The sequence below is a fragment of the Meriones unguiculatus genome, chromosome 20 (genome assembly GCF_030254825.1).
Source record: "Meriones unguiculatus strain TT.TT164.6M chromosome 20, Bangor_MerUng_6.1, whole genome shotgun sequence".
Lineage (NCBI taxonomy): Eukaryota > Metazoa > Chordata > Mammalia > Rodentia > Muridae > Meriones > Meriones unguiculatus.
Window position 1 is genome coordinate 46983844 of NC_083367.1, and position 10397 is coordinate 46994240.

The window sequence follows — 10397 nt, forward strand, 5'->3', positions numbered from 1 at the left end:
CCCACGTCTGAGAAGCTTTACGCATTGTATTGCCTTAGGGCTTCACATACAGACTAGCAGAGTGTGATGAGTTTAAAAGTTTAGCCATGTTTTTATAGGAGATTAGTTTATAACACAGAGCATGATTAGAGACCAGGGGTGTATCTCAGTGGCAGAGTACATGTTTACCATGTACTAAGCCAATGTAATCTTTACCAGAACCACACAATAATACCCACCAATGGATAAGTGAACTTAGTAAAAGACTGAAAAATCTGGATGAGTATTAAGGAAAGAATATATGGCTGCTGTTATTTGCAGATAGAAGATCTAAGTGTATAAAACAAGTTGGAAATTAAACACACACACACACATATACATATACACATTAATCCAAGCGTGGTGGTGCACACCTTTAGTTCCAGGAGGTAGAAGAAGGAAAATCTCTTGAGTTCAGGCTAGCCAGTTCAGAGACAGCCAGGGCTGCAGAGAGAAACCCTGTCTCAAAAAGCAAACGTGTGTGTGTGTGTGTGTGTGTGTGTGTGTGTGTATGTTAAAAAATTGAACAGTTTAGGAACATAAAGAAAAATTTAATGGCCATAAAGAAGTATTTTGCTAGACTGCATTTTTTTAACTTAGCTTATGTTACACTTGAATGTTTAGAATGATATACTTATTTTTGCATTCATCGGTGTTTTTCTTGCATGTTTGCATGCATGAGGGTGTTGAATCCTCTGGAACTAGAACTGGACAGTTGTGAGCTACCGTGTGGGTGCTGGGAATTGAACCTGGATCCCCTGGAAGAGTGGTCAGTGCTCTTAACCGTTGAGCATCTCTCTAGTCCCTGGAATGTTTAACAAATGTGTGCTGACTATATGCTTTTCTCCCCCAGCAACTGCTTTTTATTAAGAGATAATTTGCATGCTATACAATTGAAGTGACGTAATTCACCTAAAATGTTCAGAATTACACAGCCACAACCACAGTCAATTTAGGAACTCATGATCAGCAATCACCCTTCTAAAAGAAACTTGCTAGGTATGGTAGATCATACCCGCAATTAATCCCAGCTCTCAGGTAGCAGAGGAAGGATTGCTCCAAGTGACAGTCCAGAGCAACACAGCAAAACCATTTCCAGAAAAAAGAAAAAGTAAATGAAACCCTGTGTTTCTGGGTAGTGATAACAGTTTCTTCCCAGCTCCTGCCCGCCTTCCCCTGAGTGATCATTGATGTACTTTATGGCCTTGCCTGTATAAATGGGAACACAGAACACCTATTGTTTTTGTGTGTAGCTTCTCTCACTTTGCATGTTTTCAAGGTTTTATTTTAACACATATCATACTTGTAAAGAAGATTTTGTGTGTATTTTATTTTGCCTACATACATACACATATCTGGCACTTAGGAAGCCAGAGCAGGGTGTTAGGTTTGCTGGAGTTACGGATGGTTGCGAGCTGCTGTGTAGGTGGTAGGAGCAGAACCTGGGTTCTCTACAAGAGCTGCATGTGCTTTTAACTGCTGAACTACCTCTCTAGCTCCTTTATCTATTTATTTACTTACTTGTTTGTTTATGTTTCTTTTTTTCTTAAGACAGGGTTTTTCTGTGTAGCGTTGGCTGTCCTGGACTCACATTGTAGACCATGCTACCCTTGAACTCACAGAGATCCACCTGCATCTACCTCCCATAGTGCTGGGATTAAAGGCATGCACCACCTCACTTGGCCCCTTTATTTATAAATAATAGCCTGTTGTATAGAAATACCACTTTTATTTGTCCAATTGTTTTTTTAAGATTTATTTATTATTTTGTGTGTATGGATGTTTAGCTGTATGTATTTGTGCAAGTGTATGTGGTTATATGTGCTCTGTGTGTGTACAGTGTGCAGGGAGACTGGAGGTGTCAGCTGTCCTGAACTGGAATTACAGACAGCTGTGAGCTGTGGATTCTGGAAATGGAACCTGGGTCCTCTGGAAGAGCAGTCAGTACCCTGAGCCACTGAGCCATTTCTCCAGCCCCCATTATTTTTCTTCATTTGCTGTCCTAGGAATGGAAGCCAGGGCCTCACACATTAGAAGGATGCCCTTTCACAAAGATAGATTCCTATCTCTATCAATTCATCATTTGATAGACATTTAGGTTGCTACTGTTCTTGAATAAACACCTTGGATTATGTTGCTGAATTGCATAACAACTTTTTTTATTACACATGGTTATGTATGAGTGTAGTCATGAGTGCCACAGAGGTCATAGGACAGCTTTCAGGAGTGAGTTCTCTTTTCACCATGTAGATGAAAGGAGACTCAGGTCATCAAGGCTAGCAGCCTCTACCTCCTGATCCGCCTTGCCAGCTCACAGCTGCCCCTGCTCTCCTTGAGAGCAAAGTCAGACTAGCCTCCAGCTCACCTTGTGGCCCAACTCCTGAGTACAATCTATCCTCTTCACTTATCCCATGTAAAACTGCATGTGCGCCAGTACATACGTAAGAACACACAGACTGTAGATGTGCACCATTACATCTGTATAGTAACACATGGACTGTGGATATACACCAGTGTGTTTGCGGCATTTCCCATTCCTGCCAGCAGTGTGAGCATTCTGCGTCTCTCCATGTCCATGTCTGTACTTACCCTTGTTTATTACAGATGGAGTCGTATCATTGTGCTCTTGGTTTTCATTGGGTGGCTAATATTGCTGCTGATCTTTTTAAAAAGCCTGTTTAATTGGGTTGCCTTTTTATTACAGTATTCTAAAATGTAAAAAAACACTATTCCTAATTGCCTGAGAAAGCACCAGATTGATTTCCAAAGTGGTTGTACAAGGTTACATTCCCACCAGCAATGAAGGAGGGTTCCCCTTTCTCCACATCCTGTCCAGCATGTGTTGTCACTTGAGTTTTTGATCTTAGCCATTCTGGTGGGTGTGAGGTGAAATCTCAGGGTCGTTTTGATTTGTATTTCCATGATGACTAAGGATGTTGACTCCAACCAAGGACCATGCATGGAGAGGACCTAGACCCCCTGTTCAAAGGAAGCCAATTGACTGCTCAGTTTCCAAGTGGGTTCCCTAGCAGAGACAGTGGCTGTCTCTGACATGAACTCAGTGGCTGGCTCTTTGATCACCTACCCCTGAGGGGGGATGCAGCCTTACAAGGCCACAGTGGAAGATGATCCAGCCGTCCTGAGACCTGATAGGCTAGGATCAGATAGAAGGGGAGGAGGTCCTCCACTATAAAGGGAATAGGAAAGTGCATAGGGGGAGAAGAGGAGGGGCCTGAAGCGGGGATACAAAGTGAATAGATTGTAATAAATAAATATATTAAGTTAAGTTAAAAAAAAAAAACCAATGGATCAAAATAGTAAAGTTAGAACTAAAATAAAACTAAAATTTCAACCTGAAAAAAAAAAAAGTAAAAACCAAACAAGCCAAGGTTTCTTATCATGTACCTGCTCTGCAGTCTTTCTTTGTGGGCTATTTTACTTTTACTTGTGGATCACATAAGCATCTTGGGAGTCCAGCCTCTTTGGAAATTTTACTCCCATTATTGCTAAGAGCAGCGCATGTGGGTTATTCCGTTATTTATTTGTACTTTAGGCCTAAGCTGGAAACTAAGTGACATTCAGTGTCTGCGTTTGTCTTCATGGCTTGAATTTTTGGCTTTTGTCTTAACATACTTTAGCTTTCAGCCTTATACGCACCAGACACCCTCCTTTTACTCACAGGCATGAACATACTCTTCGATTCACAGATTTCGATGGAGGAAGTATTTATTCCAGACAGGGTTTCATGCAGTCCAGGTTGGCCTCAAACTCCCTGTGTAACCAAAGATAACCTTGAGGTCTTCCCTCAACACGTGCCTCTACATGTTGCACAGAGTCCCAGGCCCTTTCCCACACTGCGCAAACCCAGCATGGTAGCACACGCAGGTAGTCCCAGCACAGGAGGACCAGATGCATAAGGTCATTCTTAGCTACAAAATGAATACCCTGGGCTGGCTACCTGAGACCCTGTCTCAAAAAGAAAGGACCTCTAATGAAATCTTTAAAATGACTGGGTATGATGCTGGTGAGATGCCTAACAGGTAAAGGCACTTGCCTGATGACCTGAGTTCAATCTTGGGAGCTCACACAATGGAAAAGATCGGATTCCTGTAAGCTGTCCACATGTGCTCTTTGGTACTACACACCCAGGTACATATATACCCAAAATAAAGAAATGAATACAGGGAGCGAAGTTTTCTTAATTTCTTTGATATTTAAGGGGATCTTGGCTAGATAAACCATTCATGACTTTTGTAGGTTTTTAAACCTCTTGCCTATAACAGTCTTAGGGTCCATTCTAATGGCTATTTTGACCATTGTTAGGAGGAATATGTATGGACTGAAAACAAAGCATAAACATGGTGGCTAAGCCTATATAATCTCAGGTAGAGGCGGGAGGGAGGTCATAAATGCAGGATTATCCTCAGCTACGTAACAGGTGCAAGGGTAGCCTGGGCTATATGAGACCTTATCTCAAAAACAGAGAGCAAAGCAAAGTAACCTCATCTGTGTCTTTTATCTTGGATTAAAGATGATTGTTTAGTATATTGATTCTAATGTTACTGGTTTGTGGGGGTAGGGTGTTTTGTTTTGTTTTCAAATTTTATTTGTATGCCAGGGAAGGTGTCGGGTCCCTTGGAGCTAAAGCTACAAGACTTGTGAGCTGCTAAGTGGTGCTGGGAATCAAACCTGGGTTCTCTGGAAGAGCAGCCACTGCTCTTAGCTGCTGAGCCATCTCTCCAGCTCCTTTCTTTTTTTCCTTTCATAGATTTTGTAAGTGGAGATGTTCTTCCCTTCCTGCTAGGTGGCACTGTTAGAACCTGTGGATCCTTCCACCATGTGGGTCCAGGGCAGCCATGCTCGGGCGGATGGACTGCCACTTCACCACAGAGCATTTTCTGGGTTGGCAGCATCAGGGATTCACTTTGTTCCTACTGTCGTAGGTGGTGGTCCCTCCACTCCCTGGGAAAGCGTTTCTGCGGCAGCTCCCTTTTAGAGGGGACGACGGGATATTTGATGACAGTTTCATCGAGGAGAGGAAACAAGGGCTAGAGCAGTTTATAAACAAGTAAGTTCTTTCTGTCCCTCAAGGATGGAGGTCAGTGCTGTGAGGCATCAGCTGACTAGTCAGCCCTCATTGATTTAGTACTTTATTGTGTGTATTTGGATGTTTTGCCTGCATGTGTGTCTGTGCCCGTGCATGCTGGGAATCAGCCCCAGGTCCTCTATGAGAGCAGGCAGGGCTCTTAACTGCTGAGCCATCTCCAGCCCTGACTGCTTGTCATTTAAATGTTAAGCTAAGTCCATGCTGCCTTTCCTTTTGGCCATTTCCTGACTTCTGAGCCATTTAAACAAAGTGAAAATGTCTCTAAGTTCGACAGCCTGTGGTAAATGCCAATACTCTTAAGTGGCTGACGTGAGGGAATCTATGTTGACCTAAGCTTTTTATTTGTTGTTCTTGGATAATTTATGCAAATTGCATTTAAAATTGCATCATTCAGAAAATATTTTTACTCATGATTCTGATTTAAGGTATGTTCTCATGTGAATAATAAAATGCACAATATATTTGCAATCATTTTGTTTGATTGCAGGTAGCAATATTATCAGCATGTTTTATGTAAAATTGTACATAAAAATTGTTTTCATGACAAAATGTTTTTTTAATGTAAGAAAATTTAGGATTGTTTGTATTTTAGTAACTGTTGGTTGCTAAGCTCAAACCAGTATTACATCTTTCCATCTCTTTTCTTTTTCTCTCTTTCTCCCTTTAAGAAAGGAAGCTTTCGGTGGCCCGTGCTGGGAAAGCTGACAGGAAGTGTTGCAGGTCACACTCAGCTGGGGCTGCAGGGAGCAGGAAGAAGGGGAGAGTGAGACAGCCAGAGAGATGGCTAGACAGATGTTCAGACACTGCTCATTGTCCCTGAACTGGGCTATAGCAATCCTCCAGTCTTAGCCTTTTGAGTAGCCGAGCTGCAGGCATTGGACTGTACCCACTGTAATTATGTATCAGTCTTAAGTCCTACCACATTAGTGAAATCTTAGACAGTGTGGTTGTGTGAACGCATACAGGGATTTTTAACTAATAATTTGCTATCTGTGAGAGGTAAACAAAAGCCTCTAACTTGGGTATCTACCGTAGCAGCACACAACCTTCAAGTGTGGCTGTGGTTTTCTTTTAGGCAGAGGGTGTACACAAGGTCTCACTTGTAGCCCAGGCTGGCCTTGAGCCCTCCACGAGGTGCTGAGGTGGCAGGTGTTCACCGCAGGCCCCTGCCCTTACCTTTCTGCGGACACATACTCAGAGAAAGAAAGCAAAGCGGAACTTGGTCTGGAACGCAAGTCTGACTGCCAGTTACAGAGGAAAACTCAGGTGGGGAAGGGGAGAGAAAAAGAGAAAAGCGGAACACCTAAACATTGGTGTGTTTCTTCCTGTTTATTATGGAGCTTCCTGTATTTCTAACTTAAAATCTATCCCTGTTATGTTTTGTTTTATCTCTTTATATTTGCCCAAACTGGCCTCAAACAAAGAGCCTCCCTTCTTAGCCTCTGCTGTTCTGGGATTACAGGCAGGGACTAACATTCCTGGTTTAGATCCTGTATGTTTAAAATAGATTATTAAAATCCAGTGAACTATTTCACATGGAACAATAAAATGGTAAGTGTCTTAGGCAGGTACCAACTAATTAAGCTAATTAAATACACATTCCAGAAACTACAGAGTTTTAAAAGTCATTTTTATTTTCTTATGATTACATTTGTGTATATGTGTGTGCCTGTGTGTGCGTGCACATGCACATACGTAAAGCATAGAAGATAATTGGCAGAGTCATTTCTTTCCTTCTACCATTTGAGGTCCTGGGGATCAAACTTAGGACATCAGAGTTGGCCAGAAGTACCCTTACTTGCTGAGCCATCTCACAGTCTCTAAAATGTCACTTCTATGAACCAAAAGAAAAGACCGTTATTTGATAGCACAGCTTATGAGTAGTTCAGAATAATGCTTGCATTTAATAAATAGTACAAATCTCCTAGCCTTAAAACGTGTGTGTTTTGACCCCATCCTACCACTAATAAACATCCTACCATAAGTAAACAATGGACTAGAAAATTGTTTTTGTTCTTTTTTTCTCCAGGGTCGCTGGTCATCCTCTGGCCCAGAATGAACGTTGTCTTCACATGTTTTTACAGGATGAGACAATAGATAAAAGCTATACTCCATCTAAAATAAGACATGCCTGAGTTTGGCAGGAAGAAGCAAAATGAGACCATTACTGATTCCTCCACACACTGAAGACATTGTAACTAACATAGCATGCTGCACAGACACTGCTGTAACACGCCCTGGCTCGACTAACGCTCACATGCTCCCCTTTCCTTCGGTTTTGTTTTGGCAGTTGACAAGAAGTTAATTTGCTTTAGTGAACACTCCCTTGCTTCAGCCTCTAAGTAGCTCTTCCCTGCTGTGTCCATGCGCACACTGTGATGTCACAAGCCCGTAGAACCTGCAGTGTCCTGACTAAAGTTGCCAACTTGGTCTTATTTGCAGTTTCTGTGTCATGTTTGCTTCTTGAATCTGATTGACTAGACTGTTTCTCCCCCACCCCCACGTGTGAAGTCACCTCTTGGTCCTAATTTATGTGCAGGAGCATGACACCATTTGTCTCCAGCGCCACACATACAAGGTATACTTTGTGTGCAGAGCGTGTCTTCCTTCTGGCCTGTAATCCCCTTCACATGGAAGATTAATGAGGGAAATCTTTATATTCTGTATAAAAACAAAATCAAATTTATATACTAAAATCATTTGTCTAAAAATTTAAGTTGTTTTCAAATAAAAGTTGAAATGCATTTCTGGTGTGCACTGATTGCACGGCCTCCAGAGCCCGTCCTTTCTTCTGTCCTTTATACTTACCTTCCCTACTGAAAGGGATTCCATACCAATTACACACTCCTCATTCCCGTAACCCCATTCGTCTTTAAAGGCCAGTGATAACAAGTACGCCAGCACCTTTTGAATGGGGCATTTGCTTTAAACAGCAGCAGAGTGAAGCCCTGGGAAAGCTTCCGCAAGGCCCGCTGCCTTGTTGGGAAGGACTATGTTTGAGAACAGCTCTGTTTCCAGTCCCTCCGTCGCAGCCTTTGAGATGTCAGTGTCCAGCCTCCTGTTCTCAGCAGCTGTTCCCCAAGCATCTGAATGACTTGCTGGAACTTAGTGAGGGTATGGTGGCAGCTATGAGCTCTCTCTAATTCTGCTTGGACTAGTGGCACACTTGATTCTTTTTGGAGAGAAGAGCACCTGATGACGTAAATGACAAGGCAAAACACACAACTTCTTGCTGCCTAACTTTTCTGACCAGACCTATGCAACTGGAATATGAGGTTTCTGGTTTGACTCTGTACAGTAAGTGGTTTGGGACCCCATGTTGATTAGGTGTTAAGTTCTAGGAAGAGGGGATGTCATCCTCCAACTCCAGAACATCTCTCTGGAGACAAGGGGGTAGCCCAGACTGACTTCAAACTCCTCCTGCCTCAGCCTCCCAAGTGCTGGAGTCGCAGGCATGTGCCAGCCCACATGAACCTGCAGCAATGTATTTGAGAGGAAACAATCTTGGGATATCCACAGAGCAGACTGCAAAGGGCTCTCATTCATACCCTCTCCAAAGTCCCCAGAATTAAACTATTTGCAGCTGGCAAAGACCACGCCTCCTCCTAGAGAACCAGATAATCATATTTGTGGACAGTCCGAAGCAGCCCCGTATCCTGCTCCTGGCATTAAAACAATATTCACATGCCGTAACTGGGTTTTTAAATAAACCAAACTTCTCACTACAGGTGATTGTAAGGAATTTCAGGCCTGGCCTGCTCAGTAATTCCTTGGGTCCACTTCTGCCCGCCTCGCTCAGTCTCAGCAGGGCCTTTAATAACTCACAGGTCTGTTGGGGACTGTGGTTTCAGAGGTTCCTGACAAGCTAATGTTTTGAGCATTTGTTTGAGCAGCTGTCAGCGTTGTTATTGTGGTTTTTGTGTTTGCTTGTTTGTTTTGGTCGGGTAGGAGGACAGTAGAGACAGTAGAAGTGGCTCCCTAGCTGTCGAGAGGAGGGGCTTGCTCTTGAAGGTTATTGGGCCAGCCTCTAATTTTAGGAGCCCTCTGCTCCCTGAGCCACTGCCATGTGGGTGGTCACTGCCACTGTGAGGTCTCTGCTACCACAACACCATTGTGCCCCCCTCAACGGTGACAACAGCCCCTGAAACCACAAGTCAATTAAAGTTATTTCTCTGATGTACTTCGCTCCTGCAGACACAAGAGTAATTAGCAGGATTAACTGTGAAAGTCGATAGAACCTCGGCTTCCGGGATATGGAGAAGCTTCCATGTTGTCACCTAATTCCGAGCCTAGATTTGACGCTCAGTTGGCAGTGTTGACCCAGCATTTGGGAAGCCCCGGAGTCCATCCTAGTAGCTGGCCTCAGAGCCATTTGCTCTGTAGCAAGTATAGTTGGCACTTGGCTTCTTGGGTGTTTTCTCACAAGGACCCTGTGGTCGTGACCTAGGTCATTTTGCTGTGTGCCACTCTGAAGGAATCTCCTCCCTCTGTAGGAGCAGAAGAAAAGCTTGTGAGGAGGCCCAAGGCCGCTGGACCAGTACAGATAGATAGTTCACCATGCTGGGGCCTGAAGGTTACATAGCCAGCGTTTGCTAGCGTTGGCTACCACAATGTATTGGAAAGGAGTTTGAAACCATTCTAAGATCGTGTCAGCCCCAGTGTTTTGAGTGTGCTCTCTCTCTGATTGTGCGGAACGCCGTGCAGGTAGCATTCACCTTGACAGATGAAAAGACAGGCTCCCAAAGTTCATGAGCTGGGCTCAGGGTTACTCAGGATGGATGACTGAAGACGACTGGATCAAAAGGTTCCCACACGACTGTACTTCGGACAGGGACGGTGGCTTTCCATTCAGCTGTTGGCAGAACAAAGGGCTTGGTTTCCAGGAAGCATGTCCTATCTTGACTTACGGCCCTCAGTCTGCCTTGGTGGGGAAGGCACAGCGGTAACCAAACAAGAGGACAGGAATGCATGGGTTTGGATGTAGGTTTGGCCTCAAGTCAGGGGCCTTTTTTTCTAAACGTCCCAGGAAATCCTGGAAAGGCTGGGCACTCAGCTGAAAGAGTCCCTGTGACGAATTTGGTCATATTTGAACCTTGTTGACCAACTTCATCTTTTTGAGACAGAGTTTTTCTGTGTAACAGCCCTTGGCTGTTCTGGAACTCACTCTGTAGACCAGGCCGGCCTTGAACACACAGAGGTCCACCTGCCTCTGCCTCTTGAGTGCTGGGTTTAAAGGCATGTTTCACCACACCTGGCTCAACTTCAGGTTTAA

General features: G+C 43.8%; 1 protein-coding gene across 2 annotated transcripts in view; it reads left to right on the forward strand.

Moving 5' to 3' along the window:
- The window catches only part of Snx3 (sorting nexin 3), a 37837-nt gene extending 29968 nt beyond the window's left edge, over positions 1-7869 (forward strand). The window contains exons 3-4 of one of the 2 annotated variants that reach the window (XM_021644374.2): positions 4962-5086; positions 7155-7869. In XM_021644374.2, coding sequence (XP_021500049.1) covers positions 4962-5086; positions 7155-7260 — 231 coding nt within the window. In that variant the 3' untranslated portion in view covers positions 7261-7869. The remainder of the gene's footprint in view (positions 1-4961; positions 5087-7154) is intronic. The other variant, XM_021644375.2, reaches the window with a different exon arrangement.
- The last annotated feature ends 2528 nt before the right edge of the window (positions 7870-10397 follow it).